The sequence below is a fragment of the Tympanuchus pallidicinctus genome, unplaced genomic scaffold (genome assembly GCF_026119805.1).
Source record: "Tympanuchus pallidicinctus isolate F22 unplaced genomic scaffold, pur_lepc_1.0 scaffold4, whole genome shotgun sequence".
NCBI classification, from domain to species: domain Eukaryota; kingdom Metazoa; phylum Chordata; class Aves; order Galliformes; family Phasianidae; genus Tympanuchus; species Tympanuchus pallidicinctus.
In genome coordinates, this window is record NW_026294758.1 from 25,763,095 (window position 1) to 25,780,716 (window position 17,622).

The following is a 17,622-nucleotide window of genomic DNA, read 5'->3' on the forward strand; positions in this document are numbered from 1 at the left end:
TGAGTAAGTAAAAACAAAGACATTTAAGAGGAACGTAAAAAAAAAAAAAATCAGTACAGGTATTACTAGTATGGAAAGTAATTACAAGATTTAAATCTTTTTTTTTTTATTTTTTTATTCAGCATTGTCTTTAAAACCATCCTGGATGAAAGAAAGGATGTTTGGTTTTCTTAACCAGTAGTTTTACAACCAGCAGCTACAAAATAGAAAAAAACACAAGCTGAAAGGTGAATATGCAGGGAAAAAAACTTCACTGGAATCTCATAGCAAAAAAAGTAGTGTAAGGTGATACTACGAACTGTTGGAAAAAAGAAATTAATAGTCACATTCTGAACCAATTAACATAAAATTTATTTTCAGACTTCAGAGTTTTGACTTAGTTACAGATTTCGGGAATGTCTGAATTCCAGACTGAAGGCTGTTCTGTTGCTACACAAAAAGCAATGCAAAATAAGAGAACAATGACTACATCTCCTGGTTAAGAAAGACACAGGCATCATGATTGTACAGCTGATGACGAAAGGTACAAAGCTATTTGATCTTTTGGAAGCAATTCCAATGGTAAAATACTTCAAAACATTATTGCATCAAAATTTTACCCTTCTGCTTCACAAAACTTGAAATATTTTGAAAGCTCTCTTGCACAGAACAAATGAAAGTCTCTGAAGCATTTTAATTCTAACGATGCAATAAAATAAACATTATGAGAACCTTCTGCTGGCAAGTCTACCGAGCTCTGACTTCCAACAACAACAGAAGTATTTTCAATTACTATAGCTCAGAAAAACTTACAGTACACGTTTATTGCATGAAAACATCAATTTCAGGGATCTGTCTGATTCTTTCATTTGTGGTTAGTGGTTCTTATATTTTTGACATAACTTGCACCACATCCTGCTAAGTACGTCCACTAAATACAGAATATACAGCAGATTGAATCAAATAGGGCAAATCTATGCAACCCTGATGGAGACCCAACCCATGACAATGCACAACATTTTCTTTTAAGATAGCCTGTAGCTACAAGATATCATCTAATAAATTGTGGATCATAATGATGGTATTAAACACAGTAGGTATTATTAGAGTTAGAAAATAGCACACCTTTTTACCAGTTACAATGACTTTCCATGCAATAGTATTGAAGATAAGCAATGAAGTTTGAAAGGCATAAACGAGATGGAAAAGGTAAGAAGATATACGAAGATTAGTAAATGGGATAACACTCAAGTGTGTGTTTATGTGTGTTAACTGTAAACAGTAGCTCTACTTAGGGAGTATTTCTCACACTTGAATGGCTTCAGCACTAAATATGAATTAGTTAATATGTGGAAATAAAGCTAAAAGTAAGACTCTTCATTCTTCAGTAATGTGAACATGTGAACACTGGCGATGTAACTGAGGTTACAAGCTTGAAAAATTATGCTTAAAATATAGGCACATGATTCTGAATGCACAGGTCACAGAGTCTGCGACAGGCAAGCACACGTTTTGATGGGTTTGCAAACTATGTCTTGCTTACTATCAACTTTCTGCGTTGAAAGCAGCTGAATTTAGATTTTACAGTGATTTTTGTCTGTTTCATATTATGACATCATATTAATACATTCAAATAGTTGCTCGGAATAAGATAGTACAAACTTGGTGCAGGAGGACATAGATCAGAGTGTGGCCAGCATTGTCAAACAGGAGATACACAGCTTAAGTATTATATAAACTACTTTTCCCCAAAAAGCATTAACATAGACACCAAAATTTTAACAAGACATATCAAAAAATAAGGCACATTTATCTTGATATGGTAATCTTGAAATAGAAAACTCACTTCAGAGAACATTGATATCTAAATGAGTTTTATAAAAAATCTTGTAATCATGATAAGCATGGACATTTCTCATCATGTATAATGGAATAATTGCACATATCCCAGTGTGTCAAGTAACAAAAAGGGAATTTTATTAAATGATTCCATTGCAAAATTATTTCGTAGGTTCATGTTTTCCTATTTACATAATTCAGGTGAATGGCAGATATATTAAAATCTACCACCACTTGTCACAAGTACTGCAGGCTTTCATTTTACCACAATTAAAGATCCCCTTTTCGTTGAGTAAATTGAAATTAATTGTGGAATAATTTGACATTATTGTCATTGATATAAATGATTGCAGATTTTTGGAAATCAGCTAGTAACAAGTACATTTTATTGTGTTTTGTTTCAAAGTTGAATCAGGGCTTTCTACACTGAATTATTTATACATAAATTTATCAGCAATCTGCAAAGAAAGCTGCTTAAAACCCAATCCCCTTCTTACGAAAATTAAAACACCAGAAACATAATTAGCATTTGACCTGAGATTTAATCTGTTGAGAGGTTAACATCCTTATAAATTTCTTCTTGTTGCACTAATGTGTTAACTTATACTGATGTTGGTATTTTATGGGAAAAAAAAAAAAGAAAAAAAAAAAGAAAAAAAAGTTGCTTGCAACATGGCTTTTCACTGTGTTGGTAAAAAAAAAAAAAAAAAAAATAATAATTAGACAATGCATGTTTTTCTCACAGTATCCAGAAGCTGGAATAACAATAATGTGCTTCTTATTGCACGCAAAATTTTGAGGAGACACTTGCAGATTCCTCTTCTCTATCTGAGTATTACATCCAGACTTCATCTTAGTCGAATCCGGAATGTATTTATCTCCATAGAACTCATATTTATTTCACTTATATTTCTGGCATCTGGAGGTGAATGCATCAAAGATAAAGATGCAGGTGTAAGACTTTCCACACGGAATTTGTTAAAGAGTTTATGCACCTTTACCTGCAGAAAAAGAATAAATAAATTAGAAAATACATTAAGTACCTTAAACTTTACTTCAATTTTATCTCCAAAATGCCAGGCAAATACCTTCACAATTATCAGCGCAACAATTCCTGCACCAAAATTACTGACTACTGCTATAACACCCCAAACTCTATACACTTGATTCAATCTTTTCAGGTAGAGTTTGCTTGCCATATTTCAAAGCAAGTAAGGTAAACCAGAATATTTAAAACATGATCAGAAATACTTGGATTAAAATTCTCCTTGTATCTAAAAAGAAAAAATACATATATCAATTTTTCAACAAATAACTTAAATCTGTTTCAAAATTTGCTGTAAAAAATTTTAGAGATTCTAGAAATTATTATCCAGCCTACTGCCCATGGTATCATTTACAACAAAGATGCATGATGTACACACGATTGCATTTGCAAAACATTCAGATATCTGTATGCTTTATATGCTTTAATGAGGAAATTTTCAAAGTACCAGTCACATGACTTGTAGATAAGTTTAAAAAAACTCTTCAAAAGAAAACACTTCAGAATTTTTAAAATAACTCTCTTTGGTAAAGTTGTTCATACTATTCATTCAAAAAGTGTTTGAGAAATACTGCTGTTGTATCAAAACTGCACTTGCAGGAAGTTAGTAAGACTAAATTTGATCTAAAAGTTAACTTGCAGATGCTCACATGGTAATTTCCATGCAGCAGCAGCACCACATCCTTATTAAATGGAAAGCAGATTTCAAGACAAAGTTAGCTATAATTCGGTATTTCTCGAGAAATATTGATTTACAACTTCAACAATAATTTACTTTTTTACTGTTATTACAGTACTTGCACAGTAAAACATCCATAGAATATCAGCATACCTTTCCCTGAGTGGTGGAACAGAGCAGACCCACATCTTTGTTTGAAAATCTACAGTCAAATCCCTTCCTGTGAAGAATCAGAGCAGCTTCATCAGACGGCTCAGTATCTATCTGCAAACAAACCAGAAGTTACTCAGAAAGTTGCAGAGCCAACAAGACATTTTAAGACCTTGTAAGATTGTCATTACCTTAAAATGAGGGAACCACTCACACCTTAAATAACATTCAGCCTGAACTGAACGCGTTTCTTTTATTGTCTATAAGATTAAACATAAAAATGACTAAATAGCATAGTGATTTTACATGCACAGATACTATCAAATGTGAATTTAAGTGGTGAACAAAAAAATTCAGACCTCAATAAATTCACATGCACAAGAAGACTCAGAATTTAAGAGTATCTATCATAGTTTTACTAATGGGCTTCCCAGGAAAATTATATGGCAAAAACAGAAGATCAGAAAGCATATTACAATATGTAAACGTAATTACAATAGGTAGCTTTAAATACTGTAACTATGTTCTAGCAAATTTTCCTTTTGCAAATCTGCCCCATAAAATCTCACATGGCTTAGAAGTTGTGTGGAACCACACACTAGCATACAAATATTAAACAATTACAGATAAGACATGTGGCGCTCTTGAGCCTCAATAGGCATCACAGAGTAATCCAAAATCTCAAATTTCTGATTTGGGATAAATTTCTAAAATCATTTAGGACAAACAGTCACATAAATACTTGAAGTCAGAATCTTGTTTTGACACGTATTTTTCAGGAAACAGTCATATCCTAGAGAACAGAAAGCTTCCCTGATTGGGAAACTTTTCGTAAATACAGTAAGGCATAACAAAAATATGAACTGTACAGTAAGAGTAACAAATGAAATTCTACTTCTCATTATTGATGCATATGCAGGCACACTATCTTCACAAGTGGCCTGTGACGAGTTTTCCTACATGCCACAGGCCGTTTGTTGTATCACTATACTTACCTGTCATTTATTTTCTATCACATGATTTATTTCATTGTATGTATTTTCTATTTTAGTTCTCCAGCCCTTCATTTTATTAAATATTTAATAAAGTGGTGTAAGTTTTTTTTTTTGTTATTTAAAACCTTGTTTAACTTGAATTGGGCACTGACATTTTTTCCCAGTAATCTCTCTCATAGTCACATTCATTTTTGTTACTTCAATAAGATCTATTGCCTTGGAGAAGCCTAAGTCAACAAGCATTAGCCATTTTGCGAAGCTTGATCTCTCTGAGGTGCAACAAATAAGCAGTATCAATAGATTAGGTGTTCAGATCCATATGAAGTTTATTCTGATAGTGTAGATCTTGGAACAATATCTTTAACAAGTTTCTTTGAAATACAGCATGATGTAACTTCACAGTACTACAAATTCAGTTTTAAATGTAATTCAGATAATAAAATGGTAAATTCAGGTTTTTTTTTAAGCAAGTTCTCCCTTTAGAACAACAAAAATGTACCCAACAGTATGCGGACCTGAAATATGATAATTTGCAGCAAGATGTTAACGTATGAAAATGCTGCACAGTTTACAAAACCAAAGCACATCTCAGTTTGAGAAGATTTTCATGATTAACACAGCTTTTAACCACCTAAAATCATACTGTTAATTAATGAAAGATATCCATGGTAAAATGATTGAAACAGGTTTAGTACACCTACTTAATATCTATGGTGGCTGAAAAAGTTCTTACGTTGTTTATTGAAACAGCAGCTCCATTTCCAAGATTAAATGAATAATAATGATGCATCAACATTATTTTTAGTTTCTAACTATGTAATACTTTGTCAGCCACATGGAAAAGTGCTGCACTTGAAAGTAGACATTTTTATGCACACAAAATGTTACTGTCTAAACATCAGATTAGAGATGTATTAAAATTCATACTAAAAAACCCTGACTTTTGATGGGGTTAACTGATGTTAAGAATGACAAGATAGTAAGAAAGTATCAAAACTTTATCTTCAGTAGAATTATCTTGTAGTCACCTGCATAACAAATACGTATAACTGACAGTATGAAAATTTCACTTCTTAAGTTTTTAAAATTAAATATTACCTTAATTAAGATTCAAAATGTTTAAAACATAAAGGTAATTAATGGTGCCCTTGGGAAGAGAGCTTTGATAACATAGTACTCATGATTTTACACTTTCTAGGACTTACTATGCACAGAGCATCCATAATCCATTACTAAAAGAGGTGTAAGACTGAGCAAGCTGCCACAGTTTTCACATATACTTTATCTATTCTTATATCAACTAAGGGAATGTATGAGCAAAAATGAACATAACTTATGTCACATATACCCTCTAAATATAGCTATGCTTCCTCTACAAAAACCTGTAACAAATTTCTCAAAGTCTGGAAAACATAAACATCCTTAATCTTGCACAACAAAAAGCATTTATATTTGGTATAAGGGGACAAATGCATTCAGTTTTAAAATTCTCAATGTCCTGTCCTGTAGGCAAAATCTTTGCCAAACAATATATATGGTGTTAGGCTCCTGCACGATGGGATTACACTCAATGGCATTTTTCCCCCCACAGGGGAGGAGAGCTTAAAGCAAAGTAAGAATTTCCCTTTTTCTCATTTACGTTTTGATGTATTTTCATGAATTCTAATTTCTACCTTAAATCTTAAATATATATATTCATTTAGTACCCTTTTATGTGAAATTGTTATGATATCATTTCTTGAAATTCTGCTCCTTGTTTAACAATCAGCACAACAAAGAAAAGGTGATGTGTATTAGTAAATGACTCTTAGTGGAAAGATATGGAGGTACTCCATGACACATCCTGACCCACTCCCAAGACAGTATCAAGCTGACTGCCCACTGCTTCTGTTTCATGTGGGCATGAGCAATACAGGCAGGAGCAATGAGAGAATTAATCAAGAGCTACAGAAACATAGGAACAACGGTAAGGGACTCAGGAGCATTTGCTGTTTTTTCCATCAGTTCTTTCAGTCAAAAGGAAGAAGGACCAGTACTCTTTAATAACCTTATTAGTGACACAGATTATGGGACTGAATGCACCCAGAGCAAGTTTGCTGATGACACCAACCTAAGTGGTGCGGGTGATGCAGCAGAAGGAAAACATGTCATCCAAAGACATTTTGATATGAAAGATGGGCTCTTTTGCGCCTTAAAGATACCCTCCATACTCAGATGATTCTACGATTCTAGAATCTTTGAGATTCCTTACAGCCAAGGCCATCCTATATTCTACGACATGATTTTTCTACACCACTTGGACAACCACAGATCTAAGATCCCAGATGGGATCTGTGTAAGGGGGCAAAAAGAGCTGTCACAAGTACCTGCCAAGCCACTTTCAGAAGCGTACCAGCAGTCTCAGTAAGTGGGGAGTTCCCAGAAGATTACAGGTTGCCAAAGTGATGTGCATCTACAGGAACGGCAGGAAGGAGAAATAGGGGATTAACTGGCCTGTCATTGTGATCTTGGAACCAGGGAAGGTCATGGAGCAGACCATCTAAAGTGCTGTCATATGGCATGTGCAGGACAACCAGCTGAACAAAGCCAAACAGCATGAGCTTACGAAAGGCAGGTCCTGCCTGACCAATCTCCTCCCAAGAGAAGATGATCTGCTTCATGGACGAGGGAAAAGTTGCGGGTCCATGTAGCTTACATGGACCTTAGCAAAGCATTTGATACACAGATTTCTCCTGGAGAGACTGGATGCAGATGCTCCGTCTGCTGGGTAAAGAACAGGCTGGATGGCCAGGCCCAAAGGGTTGTTGTGAATGGAGCTAAATCTGGCTGGCAGCGTGTCACAAGTGCCATTCCTAAGGACTCAGTATTGGCACCGGCTTTCTTTGATACCTTCATCAACCATCCTGTCATTGCTGGGGAGTGGGTGAATCCCCAGCGAGTTTGCCAATGACACCAAGTTGGGTGGCAGCGTTCACCTGTTTGAGGGTGGAAAGGCTCTACAGAAGGATCTGGACAGGCTGAGGTTAATGAACTGCATCCAGTTTTACGGCACTCTACAAGGCTAACCATTGTGCGCAGCAACTGGCTGTCAAACTTCTCCCGGGTGATAAGGAACAGGACTCAATGAAATGGCCTAAGCTTGCATCATGGAAGGTTCTGACTGGATATCAGGATGAATTTCTTCCCACAAAAAGTGCTTAGGTGCTGCAAGAGGCTGCCCAGAGAAGTGGTGGAGTTGCCATTCTTGAAACATGTGAAACATTCAAGAAACATGTGGATCTGACACTGAGGGATGTGCTTTAGCAGTGGACTTGTGATGTTAGGTGGATAACTGGGTTTGATGATGGCATGGGCCTTGTCCAGCGTCAATGATTTTATGACACTTTTTGCAAATTTTTTTGTAAAATGTTCAAAAAAAAAAGGGAAAGAATCACCTACCCACGATCAAGAAAACTGCTTATACATTATCCTACTGCCACTTCTCATTAGGACTTAGGAAGTGCTAGTTGATACACCTCACACTGAGAATCCTAAACAGATGGCATTTCTTTTAAGAGAGCAAGCGTTAGTTGAAGATGCTTTAGAAATATCTCCTTCTGCATGATGTCATATGGCATGAATACCCCTCTGGCCAGTTTAAGTCAGCTTTCCTGATTCTGTCTCCTCCCAGCCCTTTGTTAGTATGAGCTGATAAACTGGAATGATCTTGGCTCTGTACAACACTGCTTAGCAATAATTATAAACATCAGTGTGCTATCAACATTGTTTTTCTCCTGGAACCAAACCTTATACCAGACACTCTGGTAGAAGTGTCTCTGGTAGAAGAAAACAATTCTGTCCCAGCTGAAATTCAGACACTGCCTGGGTTTTCTTTTTAAAACATACCAGAGAACAGTTTCACAAGAAGCCTGGATGGTAGGTAGATATTAGTATAATTAAAAAAGGTACTTGTACTGAAGTCTAAGAATAGTGTAATAATTTATTCCAGTGGGTGTTAAGATGTGGTAGATTTTCCATCAGGTCCACCAAATAGAATCAGGCTTTTTTAAAAGCAAAAACTAGTATACTCAGAGCAAGGTTTACTGAACTGAAATTTAATTCTTAATATAGAAGAGGCTGAAGTATTTGATCTAAGAAACCTTTCTTTGCTCAAACTGTGATCAAATCCATGAAAATACATGCTCTCCAGAGATAGAATAAAGTACTGTGCATTTTAGTACATTGTGAAAAAGTAGTTCTTCTATTTCACAATCCTTCGTGACCACTGTGTAATCACAGTTCTTGGAGAATTAGCAAAAACAAGCCATTACAATGTAGTAATAATATATAGAATGTATCAAATACATTATATAATGTATGAAATACATGTATAATACATATAATGTATGAAATTCATAAGCTACTTTCCTAAAGTAAAGCACTTGACTGGACTATATTAATAAGACTGCTGATTAAAAAGCTGCTTGATCTTACCTTTGATTGGACTGTCCTCAGATTAACTATATTCATATCACAAGGCATAGATGACATGAGTGGAGAAAAAGTATTCAGCATCTCTGGGACACCTGAATCTGCATTTGTTGTCATAGGAATTACAGGATGATTTAAGAAAGAAGATGTCATATGGCTAAGAAGTGAGGGAAAACTGACTGATGCCTTCTCTTCATTCTGTAAAACATAAGAGAAAACAGTTATAGAATCAAGTTACTATACCAACGTCTGAACTTTTAAACCCATTTGCCTTACTAATGATTCCACTAATTTAAGAGGAACTCTTACTCTACAGAATGTCCATTCAATGACTTTTGGAAACTTATGATCACCTGCAAGTTGTCTTTGGTAGTAGTAGGAGATCCTTCTCATTTACAGATCATTACTATGTCTTTTAAAAGAGTAATCAGATATCTCTTTTTCTACCATTATGCAGCTTCTCATGTTAGCAAACTGCTCTCAGTTATTCAATATTTACCTGAATACTGAAACCAAAATACTCTTTTGCAGACTTCCTTTCCTCTATTTCTTATTTTTTCATACTGCGTTCAGATTCACTTGAATCCTGTCTCTCACTTTATTTTTATATCTAGTATCTTAAAACTGTTTTCTTGAGGAACTTGCAATCTTTGTCTTGATCTATAATGCAGCTTACTTTCAGTGGTTTTATTTCAACACTATACCAGCAGGAACTGAAGGGAATCCTTCCCTGGCTTTTACTGAACAGTTCTTTGAGTGCTTTTTACACGGCTGCAGAAACTGTATCACAAACCCTGAAATGAATAAGTGCTCATATTCACACCAGCTACTTAAAGCTTTATAAGAATCTGACAAAGAAACCTAAAAAGTCAATTTCATTCAGTCAAGGAAACACATGAAAACTTATTCTTGCTCTCACTTTTCTCTGTATTCTTCATCACATAAAATCCCTACTTCTTAAAACAGGTGACTTTTAGTGAAGACTTTGCAAAAAGTTTACAGCCTCTTAATCTTTGCCATTTTAAATTCGCATTTTAAGATAGGCTGAAACCATTAAATTAAAAAATAAACAGGAATGCTTAAAGCAAAGGAGATTATCTATCAGTTCATAATGGACAACCATAATAGTAATTCCTATTCTGGAGTGTGCATACATATTCATTTTTTACCTTTGCAGAAGCATTAAATACATCTGACAGTGTCGCAATAGAAAAAATGCCAGAGCTGACTTGATGCAAGTTGATAATTTCTGTTTTGTTGGTGGTTCTTTTCATAGCAATGACTAACAGCAATTTGCTTGTTTGGTAGCTACTAAGCGTTGAGGTTAATCTTTTTATGGATGTATTATGGTCCCCAAAATTGCATTCCATAAATTGAAAAAGTTAATAGTTGTAAAGGAGTTCTCCCATGTGCATCATTGCATTAATCTTCATCCGCTATTTTACTGCATGCTTAATCAGTTTGAAGTCCTTCTGTGATTCTACAGTTACCTTCATTTTGTAAATTATTTTATACAGTTCAGCATCACTGGCAATTTTTTTTTAATGTTATTTTCCACTTTTTCGATGAAAATATGAGCAGACTTGCTCAAAATACAATTAAACCTAACAGAAGCCTTCTGTTCAAGTGATTGAATGAACTCCTAAACCCACAAAAAAATATAAACATACGTGTTTTTTTCAAGTTAAAGAGCACTGTTTGACCTCAAAACAAATGCTGGCTGTTTACTTTTTTCCCCATGCATGTGCTGAAGTCAGTTACAACACTTTATCATCAGTTTTCTTACTATTCTTCAATCATCTTTTTTTTTTTTTTTTTCTGTAAAAGAACCTGCTTAGATGTGTCAGGCAACTTTAAAAGTAGCATCCTTAAATATCATAAAAATGCCACGTGAATTAGTTAAATAATAAATTCGTCCTAATTCCAGCCGCAATACCGGAGGGCAGGAGAAGACAAAAGCACTGTCCAGCAATCACAGTTGTTTGAGATTAGTTTTTCGTATGCATTTTTTGACTTTAGGCTTGCATACTCCAAAGCATTTCACAACACAGACTTTGCTAGAACTCAAGTTCTTCCATTTCTTCCCCTGGTTTTGACCACTGCCAAACATACACTATAAACACATCAAAGTAAGAGCTGTACACCCGTTTTTTTCCCCATGTTTTATCTCTATGCAAATTTTCCCTGTAAGACATCCCACATAGTTGGAGAAGAGCCACAATTCATTACCGAAACAGTACCTGATAACTCATTCAATCAACCAGTACTTTATGAATGGAACTACCGTGCTGAGGTCATTGACATGTACAGAAGTGAAAATTTACAGAATGCTTCTGTTCCATGTATAGAAAAATACATATCAGACAAGTGTGACATCCGTGAGTTAAAACTTCTCCTAAATCTTCTAAATGTGGAAAATAGGGAAATAACAGGAGACAAATTTGTGTATTGGTTGACTTGAGAGTAATAAAGGGCTCACTGTATAAATATCTGGTGAATTCTGAGCCATGTCTAGGAAAGGTTGACCCTCATGAGGGCTGAGAGGTCTAGACATACTGCAGCATTGGACAGTTACTGGTGGCACGAACTTCCACAGAAGTTAAATGCCTGGTGCTGCACCTGGGTAAGAGCAACGTGAGATAAAAGCACTCATAGGAGACAAGTGACTTGAGAGCAGCTCAGCAGGAAAGGTCCTGGCAGTGCTGCTAACAGCAGCTCAGCATAAGCAGCACTGTGCCCTGGCAGTCAGAAAGAAAATACCACATAATGGATTAAACATAGCACAGCCAGCTGGGCAAAAGAAGAGATTCTCTATTGTGCTTAGTGATGCTGCAGCCTCACCTTTAATACTGTGCCGGGCTGCAAAATATGGAAAGTACAAAAATGGTTCTTGAAAGTATCCAGAGGAGCAAAGTTGCTACAGGGCTGGCAGACATCCCCTGTGAGGAAAGGCTGAGGACACTGGGCTGTCTAGCCTGGAGAAGAGGAGGCCAAGTGGTGATTTCACTGTTCTTGGCAGCTTTCTGAGGAGGGGAAGCAGAGGAAGGAGATGGGCTTTGCTCCTGGAAGCTTACAGCAGGACATGCAGGAATGGCACAAAGCAGAGGCAGAGAAGGGTTAGACTGAGAACTGAAACAATTTCTTTATCATGAGGGTGATCAACCTCTGGACCACTCTTCCTAGAGAGGCAGCAGATGTCCCATACCTATCAGTGATAAGGAGGCATTTGCACAATGCCCTTGATAACATGGTTTTAACTAACTTCTGATAGAGCAAATTCTCAGCTACACTATTTTTCAATATAGCTATGCATTTTTGCCAGAAATGAACACGAGCCTGTTTGGCAAGGATCAATGAATCAATGACCCACCTTTGCTTCACACACACTTCCATGTCAGACACCACACTGCCAGACTTCCTCTGCTGCCATCTGTCACATAGCAACAATATACCAAAATATTGGTGGTCAGGTTCAACTTTTACTGCCATACCACCAACATCTGCCTCTGACATCGTGGGCAAACAATAAAACAGGAAGCATTACTTTCAGAGCAGCCCTTGTAATTTTAAAAAAGAAGGTATTTTTTACTGTAAAGATGCAGTAAAATCAGTCTCAGTTGAGAAACCAGAAGAGATGAAAGTAAAGACACTGAAAACTTTCAAGAAGAATATAAGCTGGAGAGAACCATTTACTGTCATGGACAAAGTAGTCAGGGAACTCTGATCAGAAACACAAAGAGTGGCTCTTAACCTCCTAGATTATTGAAGTTAACTGAAGATTGCAGGAAAATGACCTTGAGGGACTCTGGCAAATGCAGAATCAGAGCTGAATCAATTTCACTCATCTTTGCTCCTGAAGTGTTTAGATGTTTTATCACCGTCAGAAACATTCAACTTGAGCATTATCAACATTCAAACTTTTAAAAGCTGCACTAAGATGGAGATTTTATGACGCATCTTGTGTTCGCATATCTGGGACGTCAATCTGCACCAACAGAACAGCTGCAGTCAACAGAATGGAGAGTGAAGCAAGTGTCAAAACCTGTCAGAAGACTACATAAAGGAAAGGGGTTTTATGAACATCACAGAGTTTGCTGTTACAAAAATTCCAGAAGGAACACCTCAAAGCCCAACTCCCTCCCCTATAAGCATTACATTCACAAAAGGATTGGAATTGCCTTCCCTTCTTAATCAAATGATATAACATTTAAATAGGACTCTGTAGAAATACAAAGAAGGGAAGGCTTTTTTCCTGTAAACAGAGCAGATTTGTAAGAACAGTTCCTCTGTATAAACATTCGCCGTGTGTGTAGTTTCCAGCAGTACTCTGCTGATGCCATGTCAGGTTGGACGTGAAGAAAAATTTCTGCTGAGAAAGAACGGTGAGGTATTGCAACAGCCTGACCAAAGAGTGGCAGTCACTGTCCCTGGAAGTTTTCAAGAAAGCGGCAGATCTTGCACTAAGTGACATGGTCTAGAGTGGCCATAAGCATGGGTTGATGGCTGGACTAGATGATCTTACTGGCCTTTCCAATCTCACTGATTCTAGAAGATACTGTCCCACAGTCTCCATCTAATCAAAGTACTGTTCTCTCAGAACTGACATTGTTTCCTCAACTTCAGTGACAATGTTCAACAGTCAAAGTTTGGAACTGAGCTCCACTGGCAGCTTTGTAAACATTAGATATTGGCAAGATTCTGACAAATGCCACTGATACAGCTGGCTTAATTTCTTCTAATCAAACTAAATACTGCTTTTTAGAACTACCTTGTAGCACGTTCACATACAATTACCTGATTGGAAACAATCGCTCTGAAATTTAACCCTGCAATGATTTTACAAAGATGTACACACATCCTCATATTGGTTCTTTCTTTGTCATCAAAAGTAAGTTGAATAATTCTGAATTCTCAGATTCATGGGAAAAACAAAACAACAACTACTACTACTACTACAACATAACAATAAAGCAAAACAGACTCCAATATAACACTATGTTACAGTGTGCAACAAATTCTAAAGATGGCTTCATCTCTAGCATGCGCCCTTATAGCAGACAAGAGCTATTCTATCAATAAAAGAAGAATGGAACACATTAAGAAAATCTCAAACACTTTTCTGTTAAGAGTTTGAATCGAGGAACTGGGGTCTTTAATTAGAGGGGAAAAAAACACTAATTAAACTCTTCAGAAATCACTTAGTAATTGAATGGAAGAACGAACAGAATAGAATACAGTAAAACTGAAACAGCTGATAATTGGACTTCAAACTGAGCTAAAAGAGAAACAATTAACTTTTCAAAAGGCAAGTAATCTTAAATTTCCTATGCAAAAAATTAAGGATAGCAAGCCAGGGCAGACAGAATATCAAATCACAGATCTTGATTATTCAGTTTTCCTTTAGATATTTCTCTACAAAGAACAGCGCAAATGTGGAAAGATATTTGCACACAAATAAAAACTCTAAAACTACACCAGCATCCAAACAATCTGACTGAGCTGCTGAAATGTGGATAGTGATTTGGATCTCAGTGCATTCCAATAAAATCTAGAAAGAAATAGAATTCTGTGCCTGCAAAATGAAGGAATGCAGAAAACACTTGTACTATTCCTGAAAGGAAATACCCCTTCACTTCTTTTCATGTTGTGTGAAGAAAGAAATTTTATTAACTTTCATAGATTATGAAAATTCACTGGCAGCAGAAGAATGTTCCTGAGCTGGAAAATACAATCTGTGAAGTAAAAAGACTCTTCAGAGCATTTCTAGTTACAAAACAAAGACAGGCAATGCTATTAAATATTTCTCCATCATAACCTAGCAACAGACAGAAACTGAGATGGTCAGCTAAAGAATCTAAGGCTTCTCAAAGAAAAATAAGGAAAGAAAAATTTGTTTTTCTGTGAAATTCAAAGACTAACAATCTGTTTCTGGTCAGCAGAGATACTGCCTCTATGTAGGAAACTATACAGGTGATATCATAATAACATGTCTATAGGCATAATGACAGACAATATCATTGACTACATCAATATGGCAAAAATCCATGACAGTTAAGTAGTCTGCTTTATCTTTAAAATACATACATTACAAAGCAAAAAAAAAAAAACCAAAAACCTTGAATCCTTACCTATGTAAAGTGTTCTCCATTTGAAAAGTGTCTGTAAACTGGAAGAGTGAAAAGATTATGCAAACTTCCTACACATTGCCCTGTAGCTCCCAACTTTGTATGAAAATTCAGACTTTCTTTGGAACTGATTTTATTTGATTTCATTACTCAAGCACTAACCTGTTTCAACTTTACAGTAGGCTATACATGCAAGATGGCCTGGATGTAAAAATCTGATGCACTTTCTTTAAACTTATACAAAATTGCACAAAAAAAAAAAAAAAAAAAATCATGTCAAGTTCTGATTTCACTAAAAGTCACCCAGATATTGATGTACAGCTTTCCTTTCCATCTCTGTCTAGAACTACAATTTACTGTGTCCATAAAAACTAGTGTTTTTGAGAAGGCAATAAGAATATTACATGGAGTTTCCACTGATAGTGGAACAAACAGCAATTAGACACTAATCCAGACTAGATAAAAGGATCTTGCATGTTTACGTACTTACACCGATCTTCCTTCTGAAGTAATTACATTATTCACAGTTTTGAATTATCCATTTGTGAAAAGCATATTCAGATCTTCCTCAGCCTACAATGAATCTCCAAACTTTCATCTACTTCAAAAGCAGGAAGTAACAGAAAAAACTTTTTTTCTTCTGAGATGAATAACCCCTTTTCAGTGACAAAGAGTACTGGCCTGGCCATATTTGGCGAATGCAACCACACGTTGAAGAAAACACTGTCCATCACTTCTAGCAGTTTTCACCCTTGCCAGTGGTAGTAAAGATACACTACAATTGAGTAAAAATCAGACAAGGAGACAAGACCTTCCTTGATTTTGGAACAGTTAAAATCTTGAGATTAAGATTGCTCTTCAGCTGAGCAATATGCAAATACTTATAAAAGAACAGGTCATTTAGATTGAATTATGCTTTTAGAAAAATCTGGATAAACTGCCATCAGAAGTACCAGTCAGGAACTTGACTTCTGAACACAAAGCTGTCCTGAAATCTTACGAAGCCTCTGAACAAGGATACTAATGCAGATTATTTTCCGCTATAGTAAAGCACTATGTCTTTCCTGAAATCTTGGGGGACAAAAATTCTTGCTTAATTTAGTAACATGTTTCAAGACTTTTTAAGGATCATGCTAGGTCTTTACCTGTGAGAATGGAATATTTTCACTACATTTACTTGGAGGGTACACTAAAAATAAAAGCTGAAAGGGGTCCCTGAAGATTCATTATAAATGACACAAAAATTATGAGGGTCTGTCAGGTACCCATGAGGGTACTTTGTCCTCAGGAAATTTATTTTTCCCAGGCCATTAGAGTCAAACTTGCTGGTCTCTAAGACCACTCTTATCCTAGTTCAAAAGACTGCTGTGGTCCTGCTTTCCCACTCCAAGCAGAAGCAAGGCCTGTACCCTCAACAGGCACACACAAACACACCACTTACTTGGCTAGCCACACAAATGAAAACAGAGCCTTCAACAGAACCCACAGAGCACTCAAACATAAACAGAATAGACCTGACTTGATCCTACAGCTGATGAGGCCTAGAGTTCACTGGTGAAACATCATCACTGTATTAACTTAATATCCACTGATGCTCATAGTGTGGACTTTAAGTCTGTCTGATATCCAGGCTTGAATCTTAGGCCTCTTAACCACTCACTATATCAGTCTTTACATCATTTCTGGTACAGGCTCCTTACACACCAGCTTCAAGTTTGCTAGCAGTTCACATGCACACACAGAATAAGGGCCTTCCCACTACCTGGCAGCTAGTACTGTTGTTTTTTTTCTCTTAGTCTCATGGTCTTTTTCTCCATTAGTTAACCAGTAGATCCCTTACTCGTTCCTTAGACTGATCTGAAACTGTCCAACTGTTCTCATAGGCTCAGAGTAAATGATGCACTCACACAAAAATAGGATTGTCTGTAGTAACCAAGCACGCACCTTTTTATTCCCCTTTTCCATCTAATTCCTGTGAAGAACACAGTTCTTCCCCTCCCCAAATCCCTCAAGTCTGGCATACTTACAGGCAATCACCTCCTTAGTCTTAATAAAGTGATTTCTGCTGAATCATGCTGTTGAAATTCACACTAGTAAGAAACTAAGTGACCTTCAGCGGTCTCAAGAGTAGCCAATTCAATGTTCCACATTACTCCCTAACTAGGTTCCTGGGGTTGCTGTCATTTTTTCCTGGGGTTGCTGGTCCCTTGATCACTGTAAGGTCCTTGTGTTTAATTAATCTTTAGTCAGATGCCATAATGTCAATCACATTCTATAAACGGATTATTTGCCGAACAGCTACAAAAGAGCAAAAAAAAAATTAACTAGCCACCATGACCA

The 17,622-nt window shown here is 36.3% G+C and overlaps 1 protein-coding gene across 1 annotated transcript in view; it reads right to left on the reverse strand.

The window, feature by feature from the left end:
• Positions 1–327: 327 nt before the first annotated feature.
• Positions 328–17,622, reverse strand: part of MAN2A1 (mannosidase alpha class 2A member 1) — a 114,814-nt gene continuing 97,519 nt past the window's right edge. The window contains exons 20-22 of the mRNA XM_052700980.1: positions 9,161–9,355; positions 3,696–3,806; positions 328–2,819 (exon numbers count right to left, since the gene is read on the reverse strand). Coding sequence (XP_052556940.1) covers positions 2,667–2,819; positions 3,696–3,806; positions 9,161–9,355 — 459 coding nt within the window. The 3' untranslated portion in view covers positions 328–2,666. The remainder of the gene's footprint in view (positions 2,820–3,695; positions 3,807–9,160; positions 9,356–17,622) is intronic.